Genomic DNA, 27,369 nt, shown 5'->3' on the forward strand with positions numbered 1-27,369 from the left:
TCAGGGTGAATTGTGACTAACTTTGGTCCTCTGACTTTGTGTTTAGTGCTAATTAGCAAATGTTAGCCTGCTTACATGCTAAACTAAGATGGTTTACATGGCAAACATTACTTGCTAAACATCAGCATGTTGCATTGTCGTTTTGAGTATGCTAGCACGTAATTGTTAGCTTTTATCTCAAAGTGTCACATAAGTACAGCCTTGCAAAACCACTAGTATGGCTGTATATCTAATGTATGTATATTATATAAACAGTTTTTCCTGCTTTGTATCTTGCTACATCATAAATTATGAAATATACTGTATATGTGCAACTTAACAACATGGCGTGTGACTTTTTGCTAATATCTATTAGACTACTGCAAGTCTCCTCAAATGGCTGAGATGAAAGCAGTTTTCGAAAATAGGTTGTTTCCACAATTAACAAAATCCTAATTTACAGTTTTAATACATGGCTTCAGCTGGAGACTTTCTTTCTCTACAGAAAGAGACAAGACAAACCGCGAGTCACGAGTCTTGATTTACCATTTCAGATTATACAAAATATTTGCTGATAAGATACCAGAAATTATAAGCAATATTTTAAATGGGACATATGTTAAAGTCAGAAATAGAACTGTAGTTATAAAAACATCACAAATAGGCTCGAGGCAAACCATCAGCAAAAGGATCCAACTGGGATCAAAATATTGTTTGAGTCAGTTTAAAGGTGTTATTTTTTGCAAGCATCATATTTAAGTATGATAAAGTCAACCTATAAAAGAAAAAGTAATACAAATTTGCATTAGCATTTGAGCATCAGCGCCGTTGGAATATGGTTTGGTGAAAAAAGGAGTGGTAAATAGACAGCATAGTTAACACGGATAAGACTTTAAATTTTATACGTACTGAAACAGGCTCAGCTTGGACATATCAAACACGTTACTATGCATTAAACATATAATGGGATCTTAAGTGAAAAAAAAAAAAAAAAACACACAAAACAAGTCAAGGCACATTATTTTTTTGCAGTCACTCAGAACTGCTGATGAGACACAACACACTTGGCTCTTCCCCCAGTGTTTGCTAGTTTGGCTGTCTGGACCAATTCTGTAGGTGAAGTCTCGGCCTCCTTCTACCTAAGCAGATTTTGTGTTGAATAATGGTTACAGATAGGAGCAGGCAGAAATACTTCTCCTGCTGCGAGAAATGGTCAGGAGCACATTTCCAGGCCGGAAAACATCAGCAGTTAATGAGGAGATGGACAGGAGTCGAAAGCTGTGTGCACCACAAATTAACAGCTAAGCATTTACACCCTAAAGTTAAGTCTTCTTCTAGCTGGCAAAAAGAATATTTCAGGTCACGTAAAAAGGGAATGGTTTCGGATGAAAACCTGTTAAGTGTGATGAGAAAGAAATAAAGCGATGACCCCATTCTTAGACTCAGTGCGCTTTGTCACTGAGGATGCAAATCGGAGATTCAGGGATTGAAAACCTCCAGTGTGACTTATCTCTGTGCTCTATGTTTTATCTCACTGCTATTCATGCAGCTCTGTTTGATCTCAGCCTGTGCTGAGTGGCTGTAATCAGAAGGAGAGGGTGCCTTCTGTAGCAGCAAACAAATATCCCCCATTCACCTTGAACATATCTTTTCCCACTGTCATGCCTATTGTTCACCCCCATGTTAAGCATTTATATGCAGTATAAAACAATTAAAATTGGTTGATAACACGCTATAATATAGTTGTAAGCAGATAATAGGATGTTTTTAAGTGTTTATGAATGAATTTCTCAGCAACTACAACTGCTCTTATGGTAGGTCGTGTGTAAACACTTAATGAATGATTTACATTCTAAGACAGTTGTAATCATACAGAAATGGCTTCATATATTCGTTACATTTTTATTACATTTGTCAATGAAGTAATTATTTATAAACATGCCATCTTCACTCTCAATGACAGCTGGACAACACTATCTGCTGATGAAGGCCATGGGCAGCGGCTGAGGCCCAAAATATCTTCATGAGTTCTGAATATAGTTATCAACTGTTTTGAATCTGCCTGTTAGTGATTTTTTTTTCTCTCCATGTGTATAAACAGTTAATAAATGTTTTATAACACATGGTGATGAAGTTGTAACACATCTGTTCATGTGCCTAATAGTGTCAGTGAATATGATTACAGCTGTGTAATACGTGTGTTATGAATACACCCGTTATTGATGCTTCATAGGATGAGCTATAGTTGCTAAAAAATACATTAGTAAAACCTTAAAAAGTATTCTCATATCTGTTAACAACTACATTATAGTGATATAAAAACTATTTGTTAAGTGTTGATACATACAGTATTGCTTATAAGTGCTAAATGGGGGGGGGGGTTAAGTAAAATATTAACCCTTTTTCAAGATCTAAGCTTTCAGATGATCCAGAATTAGAGGTTAATAAAAACTAAACCTTAAATGCAGGATGCTACACAGGCTTTCTGCTAATAACGCTTATTAATACATCCTCATCCTGCAGTCTGCAAGTGATTAGGAACAATGCAGAGCTTTGTCTCCCCCTAGTGGTCAGCAGCCAATGTTACACCCCGGTTAAAACCAGATGGCCGCATTTGAATTCAGTTACAATCATCATCCAGTTATCGTGTCCCTCGCCGTCCCACGCCCCTCTCTGCTCCGTGGCCGCCGTGCCGTTTTCGCAGAGGCCTTATAAATAGCGCTCCGTAAATCAAATATTTATCATCTCAATTCGCGTGTCCCTCCCTGCAGTGCATATATATATATACTGCTGCTCCTGAAGCATAAGAAGGAAACGCCACTTATACAGTTAGCCCACACAGAAAAATTTAATACCCTTCGTGAGGGTAAGGGACATACTTTGACATACTAAATAGGGAGAGGTGTGATGACACAGGTTTTTAATGTAAAAACTTGCAGCCAACACCCAAATGCTTTGTAAAAAGTCATGTGACATATGACTTACTTACTTACATAGTTAGTACACATACACCAATGTTTTAATATACTTATATATGTCTTTTTTGTTCTTTTTTCTTTTTATCTAGACCAGCCAGATACAGTACCGATTAATATACAGTCACATCTGGAACAATACCTATTTAACATCATACAGTCCGACCGCCAAAGAGGAATCCACGGCAGGTTTCAAGGTCCATCCTGTCTACGCTAACATTAGAAATCGGCATGTGTAAAATTCTCTTCTTTTTTTTTAATTATTATTATTGTATAGACTGGTGCTGATACTTGTCCTTGTATCTCGTGTCTTCTGTGCAAAAGTTTTTTTTTTTTTTTTTTGAAAGAACCCAAAACATGATTGATGTAACAGGATACCTGGCTGTTCACTTTACAGTTATGATGAAGTTTTTTTTTTCTTTTTTTAACAATTAAACAGTCACATCCAAACGCCACACCCCCTTAGCATGTCACAGAAATAGGAGAAAATTAAAAAAATCAAAGTAATGCTTCCCATTATCAGGGTGGGAGGCAATGATAGAGAGGAATGTTTATGACTACAGTGAGCAGCATCCTCCATTCGTACATTTTTTTTTAGAATAAGGCACCGCTGCATAAAGAAAGGACATGGCCAACAAACCTCTCTGGGAGTATGATGGGGAGGCCGGATGAAGGGAGACTGTGTTCTTCTCCAGCAACTCACAGACAGTTTGCATGTGTAAGTAAATGTGCTTGTGTCAATCGTGTGCTGTGTGCAGGAAAAGTGTGCGTTGTATGGCATGTAGACATATTTGTGTTTTTACATGTGTATGTTAGTGTGTGGCTGAGCCGTCTTCCGGCTACACTGCTTTCCTCAGACTGTGCTCTCAAGCATCCACTCGGTGCTGCTGAATGTAACTCTCCTGTTGGCGAGCGGAGACGATTCCATGTTGAGCTGGTTGGTGGACTTGTGCCACCTCGTCCTCGCTCTGCGTGGGTAACTATGACTCTGAAATATGGAGTAATCCCCACCGTCAAAAGAGAATCTGTGCCTAGTTCGTGCCAGCTCATTAGGGAGCAATCCCATGTTGGCCAGGGCACTTTTCTTGTCCTTGAGCCTGGGAGCCTCCTTGGTGCCAGCATTGGGACCTATGAGACACAGGGACATGGTGGAGCCGGTCAGGCTACTGTCTGTCTGTGTGTCCTCAGACGGGGGACCAGAGCGCTGTGCATCCAGGCTGGTTCTTCTCTTCATCTTGTCTACAGTCATTGGCAGCTCCACCTCCAGGATGGCAGTGGTGGCTTCTGGATCCTCCTTCTTCTCATTGTCCACCCTCAGCACCAGCGCCATGCACTCTTTGGGCGCCTGGGCCTCACGCTGGCCCTCGTCAGAGGGCTGCTTGGAGGCGGAGCGCTGGAGCCGCTGCTGGCTGCCGTTGGTCTGGGAGTGCATGCTGGAGCTGACCTTGGTCTTGCTGTCCTCTGGGCTGCTGTAGGCCTTGTAACGGATCATCAGGATGACAATGAACACCAGCACTGAAACAACAATTATACCACCGATAATGATGATCATAGTGCCTCCAAGGAACTGACTGTGCATGAAGCGGCACTGGCTGACCTCACTGGCTGTGTGGAATTGCACGCAACCTACTACACGTGTGGCCGTTAATGATGTGATGCCATCGTCATAAACTGCCAGCACACAAAGGTCATACTCCCGCCCTGCGGCCAGATCATTGATTAAGAAGTTCTTGCTTGTAGATGGGATCATTCTGCAGAGAAAAGAAACGTAGTGCAGTGGTGAAGATGTGGAGGATTAATCAGTGGAATTACAACACCCACATACACTGATTTGCATCAGATGTATTAATTCACACAAAGGTGTCAGTTCCACACAACAAAAAGACAACAGGGCCATTGCAGCTCTAGCATCAAATATCAATCATTCTAGTGGACAAACCACCACACTTCAGTAAAGCTGACTTATGAGAGAATATGTTATATTAGAAAACAGCAATGAGTAGTTGCTCTATTGGGTTTGTGTATAAAATGGCAATGGAAGGTAAACGGCAAGGTGATAAACAAGGCAGAAGTGGCTCACTGTCTATAGAATATGCCACAACAGCTGCCGGCTCCAAGACAAGTGACACATGATGTGAAGACACTTTTGATGTGTGAATACCTAAGGTCACATTTTGTTGGCAACTGCAAGATTAACTACTCTAAATACGAAGGGGAGAGGCATTGTCTTCAGGTCAACATTGGCGTTAATATAATTAGAAGCTTGTTCCTTCTCCCTAAAGGGGGACTTTGATGGTTATCATTTGTAGGTAATAATGTACCACCTAAAGACAAAACAACACTCAGCTCCATGCCTAAACTGGATGAGAAAATTATACAGGAGACCGACTCATTATATCTCACAAATGCTCAACCACTATTATTAACTCGCTCCATGAATACATAATTCCTGAAATATTTTCGGTATACCAGATTCACTTTATGTGCGTCACACATTGCTTAAGAAACACATCAAACCTATTCGTATGTTTAAAACAGTATTATAATAAGGATTGCAAATTGTAGTTTCAACTCGCCATTTTTAAAAGAGTGAGCTTATTCTGCATAAGCATGACTCAGTTTTTAAATATAACTAAGGGTTATTCATTTTGCCATTTTTTCTCTATATAAGCACTTCGAACGTACGTATATTACACATTGCAACTTAACTTACACAGGATATTGCAAGTTCCTATAAGCAACTTGCCTATACTGACCTTGTGTTTTTATTCCTCTCTTTGCTGCAACCCAGCAGTGGTACAAAGTAACTAGGTACATTTACTCAGGTGCTGTATTTAAGTACAATTTTGAGGTGCTTGTACTTCATTTGAGTATTTTCATTATATGCTCTGTTGTACTTCTAATCCCTTAACAGCTGTAGTTACCAGCTACTTTTCGCTTAAGAATTTATGAACAAAACATATGGTAAGGATCTAAAATATGATACATTGTTAATGATTTAACCACCCAAAAGTATATCAAGTAGTTAAATTTATCTCTACTACAACCCAATTCAACATTAAATTAGTGTTTATATGTTAATACATCAGTGATAATGATCCAGTAGTATAAATAATAACACTGACAGGGACCATTCTGCAAAATGAGTACTTTTGTATTTGATATTTTAATTACATTTTGCTGCTAATACTTATACTATACTGTGGTGGAAATTAAGTAATTAAGTAGATTTACTCAAGTAATGTACTTAAGTACAATTTTGAGGAACTTGTATTTCCATTGTCTGATACTTCTACTTCGCTAAATTTCAGAGGCTAATAATGTATTTTTACTCTGAAAGCTGTGGTTACTTGTTACTTTTCAGACTTTTTAAGATTTTACATGAAAAACACATGATAATCTTGTAAAATTCAATGCATCGTTAAAAATTAAACCAGTGCGTCCCAACCTTTTTGGCGAGTTACAAAACAACATCAGTGCCTAGTTGGGGCCCCTTGTCACAGTTCAGACATTTATGAGTTGTTAGCAGTTCCACTAAAGAGCGATTTCCCCTTTAAACTTCTCAGATGGTTTCATTTACTGTTTGAGGTCCAAAAAGGTTAAATTGGACAACATTTCTACATAATGCAAAGATTAGAAAGATAGATAAAGGAAAAAAAAAAGAAAAAAAAGAATACCCATATGTATAGCAGAACTTTCTTGCTCTGCTTTCCTCTCCCATTTATCATCTCACGACCCCTCAGACTGATCTCCTGATCATTTGGAGAGGAACAACCCAAGGTTGGGAAACACTGGACTAAAATATAGTATATCGTTTAAAGAAGTTAAAACCAGCTCCACTTCGGTCAGTTTTAACAGTAAAATGTTGCTTGCACACGCAGTGTTAAAAATCTAATAATGTCACATATAATATCAGTCACAGGGGACATTTTTCTGCAGAATGAGTACTTTTACTTTTGAAAATTTAAGTATATTTTGCTGATATTACTTCTGTATTTAACTGAAGTAAAATTTTGAATGCAGGACTTTTACTTGCAATAGAGTATTTTTTTTAGTTTGGTCGTGCTCCTTTTACTTACTAGTAAATGGTTTTGAATACTTCTTCCACCACTACAACCAAGCCTATCATTAGACAAATATATCTAACCACACTCTGTGTTGCAACCAATTAAGGCAGATACTTTCTAATTATATAAACAGTTACATGCGGTGAAATAGTTGGCCTCATGTTATTGTTTATTCTCATATTACGTTTTAATGATGCTGAAAAGGCCCTTTAGTCATTCAGAGTTCTGGACTTCACAATCTCTTTAGCTGATTGCGACAATCTTTAAATGTCTTAAGTATATTGTATAAGTAAGTATAAGTATATATATAAGTAAGTATATTGTACATTTTCTTCATATTACAGTGCATTTTAATGTATTTTAATTTATCTGAGTTTATCTCCCAGACTACACTATAGGGGTTCTGCTTATTTTTGGACATACTTAATCATGTTGCATCTTTGGGATCTTTCAATCTGTCATAATGGACCGTTGTGATATTCAGCAGATGGTAACTCCAGATGTCTCACCTTTCCTCATGTCCCTGCTCTACCACCCTCCTCTCCCTCCATTCAGCCACCGCGTACACCCTGGCTTACCTGTACACCAAAGTATCATCTGCAGTGCTGTTGTACTGAATCTGATACATCCTGATGCCAGGGATGTGGCGCTCAGATGGCCAACGGATTACAGCTGAGGAGGAGGTCAGCTCGGTGACCATCACCCTTCTGTCCTGCTTGTCGTAGCCCTTGGTGTCATTGCCAGATTTGGAGGAGGTGGTGATGTCTGAGAGGCCGGGGTCCTCACGCATATGGCCTGTGTTGTTAACAAACAAGGGTAAGGGGATCATGTTGATCTCCACAGCAGCTGTGGCGATGCCTGCGGCATTGGACGCCACACAATTAAATGCTCCACTGTCCTTCAGTGTAGTGATGAGAATATCAAGCGTGCCGTTATCATACAGGATGGTGCGGGAATTATTATGCACCAACTTGCCGTCTGGTGACCGCCAGTGAATGTCTGGGTCTGGATCACCGACGGCTTTGCATTTAAGAGTCACACCCTGCCCCTCCATCACAAAGGGCTTGGTGGCAAGATGCTTGGTGATCAGCGGAGGCTCACAGATAAACTCCTCCTCTTGGATGGACCAGAAGTATTTGTCCATGAGGTGCTCTGGCGATGCGCAAGTCTCCAAATCATCCTCTCTCGTCAGCCTGCGGAGCCACAGCAGCTCACAGTTACAGTGTAGAGGGTTTCCACCAAAGCTCACAGCCAGAGTGGACGAGCTGGAGCCCTTGGCGTCAGACAGCACCTGTGCATGCTGGAACAGGCTGTCTGGTGGCAGCTTCTGCAGCCTGTTTGAGGTCATGTCCAGGCGGACCAGCTTGGTGAGCAGCGTGAAAGTCCCCGCCCCAATGTGATCAATCAGGTTGTGGTCCAGTGTGAGCGTATTTATGTTGGTCATTCGGGCTATGGCTTCCCAGGGAAGGCTGCGCAGGTTGTTACTGGAAAGATCCAAGTCCTCTATGGTGGAAACGAACTCATCAAAGGAGGTGGGGGCTACCTGGTGGATCTGGTTGTTCCCGAGGATGAGGTGCCGGAGGTTGATGAGGCCTTTAAAGTGGTCGCTCTTTATCACACTGAGGCGGTTTCCATCCATGTGGAGCGCCCGCAAGGATCGCAGGCCCAGAAAGGCGTGCGGGGTGATCTGGCTGATGGTGTTGCGGGACAAGGTGAGGTGGACCAAACTAGTCATGTTGAAAAAGTCTTTCCTGCGGATGATGGTGATGAAGTTGTCAGTGAGTCGCAGCTCAACGGTCTTGCGGTCGATGGTGGGGGGCACGAACAACAGACCAGTCTTAGCACAGAGCAGAGTGAGAGTCGGGGAGAGATGCTGGCAGATGCAGCGGCCGGGGCAGCTGTACCCCTTCACCAGAGCTGCACACAGCAGCACGCACAGAACCAGCCGGTCCATTGTTGATCAGTTTCCAGTCCCTGTGTGTGAGACAGACACAGGGAAATAGGAGAGACATTGAGTCAAAAAATAGAGATCTTTTGATTTAATAAATAGCATCATAACCTTTATGAGAGACTGGTGCAAAAATCCAGAGTCTGAACAAGATTGCTGAGACTGCCAGCAAGGTATGAATCACAAAATGAAATGGAGCTTTTCTGAAATAATGGCACCTGGGATGAGGCTGCACCAGTACTGTCAGAAGCCCATGTCTCTGTAGTCTTTTAATGAAAATAACAGAATCTTTTTTTCGTGCCACCAGGCTGCATCACCAGTGAACCATATAATTTCTTGAATGATCAAATTGCAGTTTTCCTGTATTAGGTAACCATGCCAAGTACATTTCCCTTATATAACAAGGCAAATAGTTTTTTTCTTGTTCTGAATTCAACATCAGGGTGGAGAATTAAAGGTAGAAAAGGGCGCTTGTCAGCAGTGCTCAAGGATTTTTATGACCTTTTCATGGTCTCTGCTCTCCCAATGCATCTGAGATGTACTACAATATTAGACAGAAACCTGTCATGTAAATAACAGCAACAAAAAGTAAAGGTGAAAACAGCGGAAATATGGCTTGTTTTCGAGTCTATCCTATGGAGGCATTATTGGATGATTCTCTGGTTTTGAGGATGTTCTGATTCTGTGATTCCCCTTTAGAGGTATTGATTTCAATCTCGGAGAGAACACGCCTGTGGTGACAGGGGTAAAAAGTGATCTTTGGCTATATAACCGTAAGAGACCCCAGTGGCACACCAACAGTGATTTGCTGATGCTCCCTTTGGCTTCCATCTTTATTGCTAATGCCCTAAGCTGTGCTGTTGATGAGAGAACCTGCCCTGCCAGATCCAATGTCTCTATCAACAGCAATGTTTGTGTTTTTAGAGGTCGAGCATAAATATTTTTATTGTACTCAAGAAGCGCTGGGCGTGGATTTTAAACACAAATAGTGTCTTTTTTTAAGCATTTTTGATGGTCCATCCAATTTGTCGAGACTAATTTGACCCTAGTCTATCTACGTTCCACCACACTGGGATGGTGCTGACGTCCTCAACACCACCGATTTGGTCCGCCATTGTGCCCAAAGCAAAAGCACCTAATGCTCACAGTACCAACAGCATTACGTTAAATGTGATTTAAAAACACCTGCGGTGAAATTCATAGAATATTTTAATACCACGTCAAATTTCATATAAAAATGACGTATCAGCCAAGCCGCCTTCCTCCATCTCGCAGACTTTGTTATTTGTATGCTTTGCACAAAGACTGTTTTCACACGTCTTAAATTTAACAAACTTGACCTGATGTTGTTGTTATGCATGTCCAAGATTGTGACTGAAGTGAGATATTGCTACTGCACTGCTGTCGTTTTACATCAACCTTTGTTGCATTTGCCGGCCAGCAATGGAAATTCTGTTGCTTTTCCTGTTTGCTATCTTGCGCCGCACGCACGCACGCACGCACGCACGCACGCACGCACGCACGCACGCACACACACACACACACACACACTCACAGAGCTGGCTACTGTCTAACAGACAATAACAACATCTTGTTAACTATGAAATACTGCTGTCCAGTCGGAAGTAAAAGCAGTGGGATAGTTTGTCAAAATTTGTTGATAAATTTAATCAGCCCTAGCAGCATTACTTCTACTTTATATTAAATTTCACTAGACTGTAATTCCAAAAACACACCAAACCCAAACCTTTGGTCGGTTTGTGTTTACACCCCCCTCCCTCCTTGTTCCAAATATGCACGCTTAGATATAACCTCTGTTTCCAAGAGAGAACCACCTCAACTGCTTCAAATTAAAAAAAAATCCTTCCGTGCAATTTATTCACCAAAGAATATACAGTACAAGCAAGATAAAAATACAACATGCGCACATAGTTATTTTCTGTGTTCAGTCTGAACCAGTCTGTTTGTACTAACGTTAAACCATCTCCTTGTACAAAGTCACACACTAGGTGGTACACTATGTGAGAAAATCGCCAAACCCCAGAGAGAATTTATTTATTTAGCAATGCTTCTTTATTGTTGTAAGCACAGCGTGCCTGCCTTGTCTAAATTAATTCTACAAATTTCCTTTTTTAAGATGCTGGGAAAGCTAAAACTATAACAGGGTTTCCGCAGGGGTTAACAAGTTAAATTTAAGATTTTTTAAGACTTTTAAAATTACATATAGAATATAATTTAATGCCTGTTTCACAATCATACTGGCCAAAGTATGAAAGTATAGCGGAAAACCAATAGCGATGATATGGATTAGATTTGTTCATTATTATATCACTTTTTCTTTTGCTGTTTCCCAGAAGTATATTACAATAAAATGATAATTAATATGCCTTGAATCTGGAGCAGAAAACAGAATAATTGATTTACCAATTAAAATTGTTTATTCTTTTTAGAGCTGCAAATATTAGTTGATTTATTCATTAATCCATCGAAAGGAGGTTTATCTGCAACTATTTTGATTATCAATTAGTCATTTCAGCTTTTTTTTTTTTTACCAAAAATGTCAAACATTTGCTGGTCTTAGCTGCAAAATGGATACTGGTTTAATTTGGACAGACACGATAGTCAATTAAATATCTTTGAGTTTTGGACTGACGGATGGACAAAACAAGAAAAAAAATTCAGGTGACAGAAAATTTCTTTTACTTTCGTAAAAGAAATTTAAGCCTTTTGTTACGACCTTGTAAGGCCTTTTTTTTTTTGAGAAAAGCTTTTTAAGACTTGACCTGCAGATAATTTGTAACAGTGCAGATCATAGTTGATCTTAAATAGGTTCCTTTACAGCTACAGTACAGCAGGGTGAGATCATTTCAACAGTGCTGAGAGCTTTGGTTCAGATTTAATCTAGAGTTTGTTAAATTTCAACACAACAGTGACCTTGCTTGGTTGTATTAGTATTCAGATAGTAACTACGCCACAAAGCTCATGGTTTCTCAGAGGACAATCTGTGCCAGAGCATGTCCTGCCACACCGTCGAGGATACTCTATTGATCTTTCGGCATCCCAGGGAGGGGGAAAACTTTGTTGCCAAGGCAACTCTGGTGTAGAATGTAGGTCTTTGAATTGCATTAAGATGATGTTGAGTTGCCCGAAAAGCAGAGCTTCAATCTTAATGTGTGCTGAGAAGGTAAGAAAGGACATGAACAGATGTCTGAAGGGCCACGTAAATTAAAAAGAAAAGGGCAGCCCCGCCTCACATTTCTATTTCGGTTTTATTGCTTAATATCAGTGCCGGCTGCCAAATCGATATGTAGACAACAGGAGGGAGCCCAAGGTGAACTGGAGCTTAGGTTTTGTTTTTGTGTCCAGTCATGCAGGAGCACAAGGGACTGCTTGGGAGAATTACGCCTACATTTTTAGTTAAGAAAAGCTTGTGTTCACAATCTGTCATATTCAGAAACCAAATCAACTATAACGGAAGTCACAAAATCACACATTAACATAAACCCCTTGAATACAAAGATATCCATGACACATACCTATAAAATGCATGCATAGAGTTATTAATATGCAAATACTGTTTGTTAAATATGCCTGCACACATATGGAGCTGCGAAACATCTGCAGTGTGAGAAACTGGTTTTACAGTGCAGTCATTACTTAATTTCTAAACCTCACTTAAAGTGTCTCCCTGTTTGCTTTTGAATATAGTAAGGTGAGCACTTTAATTTATTATAAATGAAATGTGAAGATTTGCACATCGTAAGCCAATCAAAGAGTGAACCTGACATTCAATGCTATGCTCAAGTTTTCTTTATCTTTATCCATCCCACAATCCACCGACCTTCCTTTAACTCTGCTGTCCTTATCCCCAAAAGGCTGAATAACGGCTGAATTTGAAGTTTGAATGGTTAAAAAAAAGAGGAAAAAATCTGAGTGATCTTTGAATTAATAAACAGCATCTCATCTGAATCTGAGCTCTGAACAGGAGAATATATGAAATTTGTTTCAAATTTGAGCGAGGGGTAAAAAATAAGCACTGATATAATGGCACACCCCATGTTTTGACTTACACATCAAAAGAAAATACATTTTTCTTATTAATCTGGTGAAAGTTAAAGAATGCATATTAGAATTATGAAATGAATTTCAATATATTTGGCAGCCAAGTAGCTCTCCCTGTGGACACTAATAACTGATGACTCTCATCTGTATTAGAGAGGTATTAGTGACGGTGGTTTTATTTTGTTTAATGCCTGTGAAATGTTTTTCCAGTTTTGTCCTGGTTAGTTATGTTTTGTCTTAAATGTAGATTTGAATGTTTGGGCATGTGCTTGGGGTGCCGGCTTATTCAGAGGCTACACTACTGCCTAGAAGACGCTTGCTGTCTGTCCTCCAGTTGGCGGGTGTGTTTCTCACCTAGTTTCAGTTTGGGGATGATCCTTATTATTGATTACTGTGCATTTTGATTATGAGCTACTGTATGACCAGTGTTGCTTGTACTGGGTGTGTTTAGGTTTGTTTTATCTGCTTGCACAGAAATAAAGTGTATTCATCCGTCTGAGTATCGTTAACCCCTGCACCAATGGGAGCAGTCCTTTAACCAACTGTGTGGGGGTTTCTGTCCCTTGGTGCCTATTTGGACCTTAAATGGAGTTTTTGTTTTGAGCGAAGGTCGTAAATTTTCTACTTCACATCTGGCTGTGCTGTAATAGTCCTCTTGCCTCTGACCCCAGACCAAACTGGATAAAAATGGCGATGGCAACTACAGCTAAAGCAATTAGTCAATCAATCAATTTGTCAACTAACAGAGAAAAATCATCAAAAAAAATGTGATAATCGATGAATTGTTTAAGTCAGTTATGAAGGGAAAAAGGAAAATGGTCTTTGATTCCAGCCTATCAAATGTGAGGATTTACTCATTTTCTCTTCATTATATCATTTTAAATAGAATTTTTTTTTTAAATTTTGGACGGTTTGTTGGATAAAAGTAGTAATTGAAGGCATCACCTTGGGATCTAGGAAGTTGTGGTAAGCATTTTTCATTATTTTCAGACATTTTATAGACTAAACCATTACTGAAAAATAATCGATAGATTAAAATAATCGCAAGTTGCATCCATTACGGCAAAACTGTGCTACTCTGGAAATTCTCGGAAGAAAGGTCACTTAGCCTTTATTTGACATTACCCGTATTTCCAGCTAATTTTCTCGAAATTTCCACATAATTCCTTGAAAATTAGCTTGTATTTGTATGTTAATTACAAAAAAAAAGGAAATGAAAAAATAAGAGTTTCCTAGAAAGGGAAGTAAAAAGTGTTACCTCTTAATTCAATGGAAAATGTGCTACAGTGAGTCGTTTTATTTTACAGGTTTGGTCTGTGGAGGTAAGGTACAAATATGTTTTGTAAGTATAAATGCTGAGTCGGTGAAAATTTTATAGCATGTAGTTTTTTTCATCATATCTGTCTGAAACACAAAATTAAGGCATTTCCAGTGCAGCTGAAAACTACAGGTAAGCAGGCAATTCAACCAGCAGGCAGTGACATCAATAATATGCATAATTATCGAGTACCAAGCAGATCAATAATGTATGTCAGTTCTCAGTCATGAAGACTTTTGTTTATCTTTCTAGGAAACTCTGATGGATATCGACATCTCTCTATAAACTATCTTTCACTTACCTACGACATAATTTCCTATTTTTTCTTAAAAAGTTAAATATAAAAAGCATTTATCCATTCCCCTTATTATTATTAAAAAATCTTTGAAAATTGAGATTTTGAAATTGATTTAAAATATCCTTGTAATTAACAACTGAATACTAGCTAATTTTTAGGAAATTATGAGTAAAGTTAGATGGAAAATACAGGACCTGTTAAGCAAACCATTACACAAAGGTTGATTACACCTTTTCCATCGTGTTTTAGACTGCCGGCCTACCACTAACGAAGTATCTGAAATGGATTGGGCTTTATGTAGCTGAACCCGATCCATCAGAAAAATGTCTGGATCAGTCTGACCCTGATCCTGAGCACAGATAAGATTATTATATATCACCATTCACAAAACACAAGAGAATGCACCCGTGATATTCCTTCACAAGGCATGTACACGTGAGAGCATTACAACACACAGCCGCCCGCACGCAAACCCAAGAGAATACATTCTGAATCACAACTACGTATCTACACATCCATTTGACATGCGAAAAAACATACTGAGAAGATAAACAAAGTGGTAAGTGCCCAAGAGGAGAAAACAAATAGGAGAATAAATTAATACTACATTTCAATTTTAGCTTGGATTTCTGGCTCCGATGTACTATTTTAAGTATGGGTCTGTGTGTTCATACTTGGGTTCTTAAACACACTGACAAAAAAAAAAACACGAGGAAAAAATAAATTTGGCTGCTTCTTATTAACGTTCTTGTGGTTCACAAATTCACGACCGAGCTCTGTTAGAAGAGGACACCAGGGCAGGGTACGTGTGCAAATTCTTAAACAATCAGCTGCTCATTTAAAAGGGTCATAAACGATGCAGTAGGAATCAAACAAAAGCTGAAAGATGCCTTCTAAAACAGCTCATCCTATTGTGTAACACCTTTCTGCTGCTGCATTCCTAACACACATCATCCAGTTTTCACATTAAAGGACCACTGTGTAGTATTTATGGGGATCTATAGTTAGAAGTGGGTGTTTTCATTTGTGTATAATCTCCTGAAACTAGGAACCGCTGTGTTTTTGTTAACTTACATGGAGCCCTTCATATCTACATAGGGAGCGGGTCCTCTTCCACGGAGCCCGCCATGTTGCACTGCCATGTTTCTACAGTAGCCCAGAACGGACAAACCAAACACTGGCTCTAGAGAGGGCTTTTCACATTTTTACGTTACCTTAAAGCCACCGTAGCTTCTCCTACACGCGTGGAATGGGAGGGGTCAAAGGGAGGGGTATTCAGTTGGTGGCAATCTGCAACCACACTGCTAGACGCCACTAAATTCTACACACTGGTCCTTTAAACAGGACAAGCAGCTGCGAGGATGATAATGCATCTCCGCAACCTCAGAGAAATTCAATATTTATTTGGACAGATAAATGAAAAACAGTTTCTCTGTTACAGCTCAGTTACAGCCAGATACTGTGGTGCAGTTCCAACATCAGACTGCTGAAAATTTTAATTAGGGCATCCATGAATTCGCCAGGATATTGTCATAATTAAATAACCAGAAAGATGTAAAGGTTTTGCAAATTTAACAACTGAAGACAACTCAGAATATCTCATAAATCACACAACAGTCACATGAGGCAAGCACACACCCCATTTTGACAAAAAAAATAATACACAGATGATCAAACAGTGTCTCCTTAATTATTGTCCATGTGAGAAAAATGAATGAGTGTAGTAACTACCATTATTAAACTGTACAGTAATGTGCTATTACCGGCCATCTTATATTCACTCAAAATGAAATATGGCCTCACTTGATGTAATGTTGGGATCATAATGTGGTGACAATAGCGTCTTTTTAGACGGCAGTGTACCTCAGATGATCCTTGTGGTTTTTTGTAACGAGAATGACCACTGGCATTTAAAATCTTAATTCATACGAGATTACACTTAAAGGTAATTATTAGTCGATCAACAGAAAATGAATCAATTTAATAGTTTCATCTATTACCTAATTCCAGCTTTGCGACTGTGAGTATCGGCAGCTTTTCTTTGTCGTTGCTGCTTGAATATCTCTGTGTTTTAGACTTTGAACTAAAACAAAACAAGATGTGAAGATGTCACATTAGGTTTGAAGTACTTGCAGTGAGCATTTTTCACAATGTTCTGACTTTTTATAGAGCAAATGATTAAACGGGTCTCCTCAAATCAGACTGAGCAAAGAATTTCGTACTCAATCGGTCACTTCAGTCATTTTTAAGTCTCTTTTTGGGTATTTTACCCTTATTCAGAGGTGAAAGGTAATGACAGGAGAGAGAGGGTAGAAATAACAGAGGTTCACTGCTGGCAATTAAACCACAGAAGTTGCAATAACAGAAAAAATGCGTTGACATTACATACATTTAATGGTTTCAGCTGCTCAAATGTAAGTATTTTCTGGTTTTCTTAGTTATATCTGGCAATTAACTGAATGTCAAAATTAGGTTCTGGGAAATTGGGAAGAGTGTTTTTAGACTATTTCATGACATTTCAAAAGCCAAATGATGATTGGAAAATAAACCGCAGTTTAATGTATAATGAAAATAACCAGTAGTGGAATTACCTACTGCAACTGGATTACAGTTACAGTTGCTGAAGCATATCTTGAATGTGACACTGAAAATAGTCAGTGATTGAATACAAACAATGCCACAGTTTGTCCTTATCTCAGAAAAATCATCCCAGAGCTGGTGCATTGTAAGGATATTTTCTGGACATGACTTTGTCAGGAAGCTGTAAATGCCAATTAGACAGTGCAGGCAGTGAAGCGCTAGCTGCCCTTGTGTGACTCTTGTCAGGATGCGGATATAATTATTGACAGGCTGAGTTCATTGGAGTCAGCTCTGTCTCCAGCAGTGGACGCCTAAACTGAGGCTCCAGAGCCCCGGGGATTTCTGGTTGTATCTCATCAAGGGGGGTGGAGGGTATCGTCGTAAACAGGAGGAGCATTTGCATATTGTAATTAGGTCTGCTTGCAAAGACGGTCTTCTCAATTACACCCCATTTAAAACTTTCCTTGAAGAAGATTTGAGAAGCACAGACTACCGCAGCTCCATAAACTTTAATTGTAAGAGCTTCCCTAAACAAGATTGAGAACATTAGGATTACATTGGTGCTGCGTCAGTATAGTCAGGAGTCATTTGTTGATTGAACATTTAGGTGACTGATTATTATTCTTTATCTGCTACCTATTCTTTTTCAGTTGAATACCACCTCTCACAGATATAATTAACCCCCAATAGCTTCTGCAACAGCTAAAAAATTACCTCAAAGCAAGTAAATATGTTACAAAATAATTATGAAGGATTGGTAAACCATTTTTCTGACTGCTTTCCAAAAGTGCACCCTTGAATATTACCTGCTAAAGGATAAGTAACAATAATTCGCACATAAAAAGAAAATTACATGGGAGGGATTGGAGGAAATACCTGTAATTGATAGTAGTTGCACCAAATACTCTATGTGCTCTGAGTGGCGTTACCTGATCATAGGGCTGCAGTTAATCTGCCAACTACTTCCTTGATTAAAAAAATTGTTCGGTTTATAAAATGTCAGAAAGTAGTGAAAAATGCCCATCATAATTTCCCTGAGCCTTAAGATGACATATTTGATCGTTTCTTTTTTCTGAACAATAGCCTAAAACCCCAAAATATCCTATTTAGTATCATAGATGTCTAAGAAAACCTAAAAATATTCACATTTGAGAAACTACAACCAGTGAATTTGTGGCATTTTGGCCTTTTTTTAAATAATCAATTCATTATTTACTCCTAATCTACCTCCCCATTTGTTTATGTTATGCTCCCAAAATATGTCAGAACACTCAAATAATCAAAGGGGAAATTATCATGATTTACATGAATGACATACGAGTGCTTTATCATGTGAAGTGATTGTTTCTTGCTTTTTAAGCCACACATAATACATTTCTGCACAGAATCCTGAATACTGTATATCCACTGACTGAATTCTTCACTGAATTAGACTCGGTAATCACAAGGACCGCATGATGCATAATGGAATTATTAGATATGGTTGTCCCATTCAATCCACTTTATACACAAATTGTCTCCACGGCTGAGCCAAAATGAAAAAACAAACAAACAAACAAAAACAAAAAAACATAACCCTTTGACTGCATTCCATCTGTTAACTGCCACGATTAATAGAATAAACTGGAAAATGCACTGCCCTCTAATTTATAATGGCCAGTTGCCTTTTTTTGATTTGCTTTGAGAGGTTTTGTAATGCTCCACACCCAGAGAGGAAGCTGACATTTTTGAAATTCACACTTTGGATTGAGGACACTGGAGCAATTATAATAAAGATAAACTACACTGTTTTATATTTAATGATATCAAGTATTAAAATCTTTGATTTAAGTAAAATTAGCCACAACACAATATAAAATTACTCTGTTATAAGTAAAATTCTGGGATTCAAAATCTTACTATAGTGAAATTAGATTGATAGATACAGTCTGGTGACAAATTAAAGGAAAAACCTGAAAAATGAGTGGACAAACAGGATGACAATGCACTCATCCATAGCGTACAAAGGGTCACTGAATGGTTTGATGAGTATGAAAATGATGTGAATCATTCACTATATCCTTAGCAGTCACCAGATCTCAATCCATTTGAACACCTATGGGAGATTTTGGACCAACGTGTTACATAGCTCTCTCCAACACCATCATCAAAACACCAAATGAGGGAATATCTTTCGGAACAATGGTGTTCATCCCTCCAGTAGAGTTCCAGAGACTTGTAGGATCTATGCCAAGGTGCATTGATGCTGTTCTGGCAACACGTGGTGGCCCGACACCTTATGAAGACACTTGTTTGTTTTTCCTTTAATTTTGTCACCTGTCTATAGATAAATCCCGACGGAAGAAAATGTAGGCATTCAGTGCAGACAATACAAACCCGTGCAAACCAAACAACTGTAATTTGATAACAGTAACTAAGGCAATAAAAACACAATAATAACTAATAACAAGCAGACCAAGACTGAATAATAACAGGCAAAATGGAAAAATGCACTTTAAGTATATAAGTGCAAAAGGACTCATTGTGCAGCTAAAATGGGCTCTGTCAGTATTACTTTATTTTATATTACACTACTGGATTATTATTATTGATGCAGAAACATGTTTAAATATACTGTATAACCATGCATTGTATTTCATATGCTCATTCTAGGTCTTTAACATCTTAATCAGCAAAATAACTTGTAACTACAGCTGCCAAATAAATGTATGGAAGTAAAAAGTAATATAAAAGAATAATATTTCACACTGAAATGTAGTGGGGTAGAAGAAGTATAAAGTAGTGTAAAATTCAAATAGTCAAGTGAAGTACAAGTAACTCAGAACTGTACTTTAAATACAGTACTTGACTAAATGTACTTTGTCACTTTGTATCCACTGAATGATATGAATAACCTGCTAATGAGGTACAACATACCATTATACTTTTGCTTTACGGATTTAAAAAAAAAATCAACTTTGGAGATTGCAAGGATTTAGTCTAAACTTGTTATTTTTTGGAGTCATTTTAGGAGGTAGCCTTTCCTGACATCAACAAATAGTCTAACAATACACAGTTTGGCTATTTATCCTTTCTCCGTGTAGCAGTTTCACTGGCACATTCAAAGCGATTGCTGAAGTATTTGTATTTGTCCAAAAAAAAGCAAAAAAAAAAAAAAAAGCACAGACAAACAAGCCATGATAAAAGCAGGAGCTGCTAGCAAACAATATGAGGACAGACAGTGATTCTGAATGACACCTAGTTTATGGGATTTCTATTTCTAGGCTCAGTTATTTTGAAATCCAGCAAGGGTCAGTGACAAGAATTGGTGATTTACAAGAGCTGTGGCAGCATGATTGTCTCTTCTATATGTAACTTCTGCGTGCCTTCAGATGTGGTGACAGTTTTGTTATTTCCTCACGGATGCATGCTTGTTTGTCCTCTACACTTATCATTTTATCTACTGACTTGTTGTTTTATTTTATTCTTGTCTTCTTCCTCCTTAGCTTTGTGGCTCGATGCCCTTCCCGGTCTGTGCAGACGAGCTGAATAGACCCTCTGAATTGGTACCTTCTAGTGCCACTTTGTGCTGCAGTGATGCTAAGGAATCCACACTTGGTTTCAAATCCTCCTCCCAAGGCTCCTACACTGCATTGATCCTGCTCTGTATGTACCCTTGCAACGTATTATGTATGCCTGTTATGTGCTTCACTGCCACAGCATACTCTATTGAAGAAAATATGTATCAAATGACTGAACTTAGAACCATTGAAGATGGATTATGTACCAACTTCTTTGATATTAAAGGAACCATGTCTGAAACAAACAATGCAGACTACCTGTTAATCACACAATAGAATCATAAATAATTAATTTCTTTAAATCAACTTTAAAAGTTACAATAAGGCAAAGATTTAGATTTTCTTCAAACACAAAAACACATACATACACACACAATATCACAAAAAAATTGTGTTTTCTGTCATTGAAGATAAAGTTGCTAAAAATTTCAATACATTTAATTTCGTTTTTTTGCCATGCTAATGATATGGCTCTAGGAATGGCCATGTCAGTCGCTCAGTCGTATCTCTGAAATGTAAATAATGAACTGGGAATGGGATTTAGTATGAACTTTCATGGTTTACAGATGATGTATCCTAATGACTTTGATGATCCTCCGACACTTCTTCTAGTGCCACCGTGAGGTTGACATTTGTGATTTTGAGGGAAAGCTGAACTGAAATTTGGTACACACATGCATGTTTCCTTTAAGATGAATTGTAATATCTTTGGTGATGCCTTAAATTTTTCTCCGGTGCCATCATCAGCTCAAAATTTGAATTGGTCCAGTACTTTGGTTTATTACTATATACCTGCAAAACTAATGACATTCCCGTCAGCTTCAGCTGTACTTAGTGTTTAGTGCTAGTTAGCAAATTAGCATGCTAACATGTTAAACTAAGAAGGTGAACATGGAAAACAATATACCAGCTAAGTATCAGAATGTTAATGTTGTCAATGCGAGTATATAGCCTAATAACATTAACATTTAGCTCAAAGCTACACTGTGCCTAAGTTCTACCTCAAAGAGCTGGTAGCATGGCTATATACTCTTAATGGCCAGTTTACACTTGATCACAACCAGTTCTCATGATGTGGAGTCTAACCACGATGGAAATCAAAAGTGTTTATAGTTGTTCTGAATGGCTAAACTCGAAGGTGGAGTGAAAAGCCGGTCTGATAGAAGGGGTGTGGGGGTGTGGGGGGGTATCGTTTAATAATGAGGATAACAGTGCACATTTTGACAGTCTCTACTGGAAGGCGTTAGTAGTGTTGCACTTGGTTGTTCACGCAAAATGTAAAGGAAATAGTCGTGTTATGAATGGAAAAAGAGAGCTAGAGAGAGAAGCTCAAATCCTGGCTCCTTTCTCACATCCACACAGCTGACCAATCACGGCATGAAGTGGGTGTGAGTGTCATATCGTTGGTTTCAGAAAGTTAAAGAAATGGATGGACATAGTCCCCCCCCAATTCAGACATCTGAAAGGTATGGGGGAAGGGGGTTTCTGAAGCTATTTGACCACCGCAAACAGTTCTGACGGAGTACACTGGCCCCTTAAATTTTGTTAAACTAGTGTATTGCATTGCTTCCCAACCAGATCCTAGTAAATCGAGATCACCCCATTCATCATTTTGTGTCTCAAGTCAAATACAAAGTAAATATCCAATGAGTACCTGTATCATTTAATTAAAAAAAACAATTGAGATTTATTATCAACAGGATCCACATAATTAAATCTGCCGTAAAAATAATGAAAAGCTCACACAACTCTAATTGATATAGAAGACAGTGGCCCAAAACCACTCAAGGCTGCAATGCTTATGAGTGTGTCACAACCTCAGAACGATGCAGCTATGACTGTATGTGATTCACTCAGTGCACACAAATAATGGACCACACGGCTTCAATTTGACACACTTCATAGGAAAGCATCTGCAAAGCAGGTTTAGGCAGAACTTTGTTCAAACATATATTTTAGGTATTATATTCATATATGCACAACAGGACGTCTTAGCTTCACTAATCCAGTCTCTGAATCACATAAAGCACCTTGCATGGCAATACATACACAGTGGCAATGGGGCAGTAAATACACAAAGCGCTCAAGGACTAAGGTGTGGATTTATCTACAGTTGCCTTTGTACCAAGAGAATTAAGTGAACTGAAGTGAAGATTGGCTGTTTCCATCATAATGTATCAGTCCCTTCCACAAAATGACTCTACTAAAAAGAAATAAAAAAAAAAAAAACACCACATTTATTCCTATGCATCAATTAATTTTGTTAAACTGTTAATACTGGATTTGCATGTGCATATGGGCATTTGTTTATTTGTATATTTGTATCACCTGCATCTTGTGTTACTTTAGTATGGGGTGCACCATGAAGATGTCGTGTCAGTTTGTTCTTTTCCTTTTTTTGTGATTGACATTTTATCAAATTTTAGACAGACATAGGAATATGAACACACTAAAACATGGGGAAGAAGATAAAATACAACATAAAAGACAAGACATCAACTAGGGAAGAAAAAAATAAAATTAAAAGTAAAATAAAAATAGAAAAGAGGCTGTGTTTTAGTTAAGACCAGGTAAGCACATGCATGGATGTGTGTGCATGTGTGTTTACATGGAAGGGAGCTAAGCCTTGAGTTTGTCTTTACGGGCCGTTAATGTAGAGAAGAAATATTTCCCATTTCAAATAATATCGTTCTATCCTACCCAGCAGAGAGAAGGATAGCTATTCATATGCTGCCACCCTAGCAAGCAGATTATGCCAGTTGGGGACTGATGGTGCATGGGCTGCTTTCCATTGTTGGATGAGCAGTCTCCTACCCAGTATGATAACGTTCTGCACCCATTCAGTGTAGATAGGAGGAATAGTAACTTTCAGGATGGATGAGTCCACCAGCAGAAATAAACAAATGGAAAAGGGGACTTCCTGACCAATAATTCTCTGGGTGCAATCACGAACTGACGCCCAGAAGTCCTGCACTTCAGGATGTGAGTTAACGTACCTTTGTCCGGGAATTTCCAGCACCAGGGGTTGCCATTAAGCTTAGCTCTAAACAAATCTAGAGGGTGTCCAATACATTCTTTTAATAATCTCATATTGAATTAACCTAGAATATTGTGTGACATGCACGTTGAATTAGTAGGATGTCGACCCATATTTTTGTGTAATATGGGTGTAATTCCAAAATCTATTTCCCAGTCTTAAGGGAACCGATAGTGCTATGCTTCTGTAATAGCATAGAGTAGTAAAGTGATGCTTCATGACTCCTACCATAGCTTGAGATAATGAAAGAGGGGATCTCTGCAGTTGGGGGGCCTGAGGGAGTTTTAAAAATTAATTTCATCAAACTATGAATTTGCACATACCGCCAGTATTATTGTTTGTGCAACTTAAATTTGGCCTGTAAGTCGTCAAATGATTTGAGCTCTATGTAAAGGTCACCAGGCACTGCAATACCCTTCCGCACTCATTCTTTCCAACAGAAGGAGGATTTGCAAATATGTACGCAGGGACTGTACCACTGTGCCAAGTGCCATAGGCAAAAGGCATAATGGTACAAGCCTCAGTTCAGTATTCCTAGGCCACCCTGCTCCTATTTTTGAGTTTTTAAGGCACACCCTATCTCGTTTACCGTTCTAAAGAAAGACGCCGCACGGCTGATCAAACCTGTGGAAATCACAGCGACTGTCACTGGCAGGGATTGCAAAATGTAGTTGAACTTGTGGACTACATTCATCTTTAATGCATTACCCTTTGCCCACAGCGAGAGATGAAGGGTTGCTCATCTTTCTGTGTCTAATTTGAATTTATCAGTTAGGGGTTCCATACTTACCTTTATGATGTCTGACAGTTGTGGTGGGAATAGGACCCCGAGATACCCAATACTCTGGTCCGACAGTCTAAAGTTCCCTGGTTGGAATAAGGTTTTGGGACTGTATGTTGCTAGGGGAAGAACCTCATATTTGAATCCAATTTATTTTGTATCCTGAGAATCTAGAGAAGTGGTTAATGGTGGATAGCAGCACAGGGATGGAAGTCTCTGGACTGCTAACAAAGGTCAAGATATCATCTACATAGAGCATCACCTTATGCGATGTGGGCCCCATGTGTATACTGGGAAATTAGGATTTAGGCAGATGGTCGCCGCTAACGGTTCTAGGGCAAGGGCAAAAATGGCTGGGGAGGTGGGGTCCCCCTGGTGTGTATCTCTACTCAACTTGTGGGAAAAGAGTCCATTAGTTACCATAGCTGCCGTAGGTTCCCTATAGATTAAGTGTAGCAAATTAAAAGACCTCTCCAAATCCAAAGCGCTCAAGGACTAAAAATAATTACTCCCACTCGACCCTTCATGTTGTTCTTTTCTCATGTATTTTCAAATGTAATCCTTAACTGCAGCACCAGATTAACCCACTATTGGGGCCCAGGGCAAAAATGAGCTCTGGGTCCCTACCAGCCCCTCCCCAGAGGCCAGGAAACTGATGAGTCTCAGGGTTTGCTGTGTGTCAGTTGGTATGTGATTATTAACCCAAATTAACACAAATCGTATGCAATATCTAACATATCAAACACCACACAAGACAGGGCTTCCTGATTTTTTTGGAGCCACCTTAAGGTCCTTTAAATTCCATTTTTTATTGTGATTTAGTTGTAATTATAACTGCTGTTCCCCTCAGTGTTTTGATACCCTTTTGAGTTTTTTCTAGACAAAGCACAATTTCTGTATATCCTTGAGGCCTATTAACTGCATTTAATGCATTTCCTTCTTCATAAAACATTTGCAAAGATGATTTTTAAAAGAACTGAAAACCTACAGTACATTATTTACATGCTTGTAGGCTTGCTATCAGTTTTTTCTTCCTTGCCTTTGTTGGCGCATAGCTACATTCCTTGGCAAGTTTCTGCCATCAGCTGTTGATCTGTGAAATATCATGAAACCACTGGCAGGACTGTGTATCATGTTACCGTATGCATGTGCATCCTTGTGTACATACATGAGATACTAACATAATGGTGACCCACTCTTAAAACATTACTCCACAGTGCTTCTAGTGGTTAAAAAGTCCACATAGTACATTTAAAGTTCACTCGGCCTTTCTGTAAAGTGCACTGGCAACAATTTGATTAATTTAACAAATGGATCCATTTAACTCGAAAAAGAAATATTAAATTAAGATCCAAGCCTCCATTTTATATCTCCAAGCCTGCAAGCTTTACCTGCCAAATTCAAATTCATGTCATGCTTGAAAAGTATTGATATGCATGTTTCTCTGAGTGAATTAGATCCCATTTCTGCCTCTGATTACAGTTATATGGGGAAATTCAGGTCAATGTATTTAATCCATGACACATCTGTATAATTAGTAATTATATCAAATGAAATGTTCAGAATGACTTCAGCCGAGCTCATGCCACTCTTTGTGTGTCCCTAATCACAAACCTGTCAGGCCTGTTATTTTGATACTGAAAGACATTTAGCTCTAGCTCATTTAGCTCTCTCTTATCACACACATAATTATTATTTATCTGTAATTTTTTTCATAGCTGTGCACAAAGTTAATATAGCTGAATCCATGTAAAACAGTCTATTTTACTTTCTATATGATGGAAAGTCATTGTTACAAAAAATTGATTAACAGCTGCATACAGTTGGAAATAAAACTGATTAAAACTGGTCTGACATTTGAATCTCAGTCCCTGCTTTCAAAATACTTTAGCTACTGCCTTAGTTTCAGTTTAAAGTGCATAGTTTTTAAACCTTAAAAATATATTTCCTGTAACTACAGTATAACAAAAAGGTTAAGATCTATTGACTGATATAATTGCACTGGCCAATGTTAATGGACAGGAAACATTAAAATACAGTAAATGTAGTGACTTTACCACCAGTTAGAGGAAGTTCATTATGGGTCATTGTGCTTGTGGCTGTACCATAAATAATTACCTCACAACCTATTTGATGGAGGTGGCATTATCAGAAATTGCTCTTTATTTTCTGTCTCTAGTTAATTAGTAAATTTGATAAATTAACCACTGAACCAAATTGCAGTCCAAAAGCTATCAAGTTAGGAACAAATTAAGCCTGAAAAATTAGGACATCAGAGAATACTCAGCTGGACGGAGCTGAAAGTGCTTCTTTTGGTTTTGGCCGTTTTTTTGGGGGAGAATGTGGATTTAATTCAAAATCCTACTTCAAACAGTTTCTACATATTCAATGTCTCCCAAATATGTGCTGCTACCATAATCAATGCAGATGCCTGTTCAGTGCAAAAAATGGTTTGTAAATAAAAGCTGGGCCTTGAATTTGAATAAGTTCTCACAGAAGATTTTAAGATCTCTCCCCAGGCCCTGGCCATTTCTCGTGTTGACTTTGTTATTTTCTAAGTGTTTGCGTGGGTTTCCTCCAGGTGAGTGATCTTTCATCTATAAGAATTACAAGGAAATTAATTTATCACTTGCTAATTAGTGGAATACATAACAAAAAGCTATGGTACTTCCGGGAATGACAGATATTTTATATGTTTCATGTGCTGTATTCTGACTCCAAGTTTTCATTGGTCTAGGAGACAGGTGGGGAGAGTGAACTGAGA

The 27,369-nt window shown here is 38.6% G+C and overlaps 1 protein-coding gene across 3 annotated transcripts in view; it reads right to left on the minus strand.

Annotated features, from left to right (window-relative positions):
• Positions 1–3,278: 3,278 nt before the first annotated feature.
• Positions 3,279–27,369, minus strand: part of lrfn1 (leucine rich repeat and fibronectin type III domain containing 1) — a 168,456-nt gene continuing 144,365 nt past the window's right edge. For all 3 annotated transcript variants that reach the window (XM_040131848.1, XM_040131850.1, XM_040131849.1), the window contains 2 exons: positions 7,600–8,995; positions 3,279–4,705 (listed from right to left, as the gene is read on the minus strand). In XM_040131848.1, coding sequence (XP_039987782.1) covers positions 3,808–4,705; positions 7,600–8,975 — 2,274 coding nt within the window. In that variant the 5' untranslated portion in view covers positions 8,976–8,995 and the 3' untranslated portion in view covers positions 3,279–3,807. The remainder of the gene's footprint in view (positions 4,706–7,599; positions 8,996–27,369) is intronic.

The sequence above is a fragment of the Xiphias gladius genome, chromosome 7 (genome assembly GCF_016859285.1).
Source record: "Xiphias gladius isolate SHS-SW01 ecotype Sanya breed wild chromosome 7, ASM1685928v1, whole genome shotgun sequence".
Taxonomy (NCBI): domain Eukaryota; kingdom Metazoa; phylum Chordata; class Actinopteri; order Istiophoriformes; family Xiphiidae; genus Xiphias; species Xiphias gladius.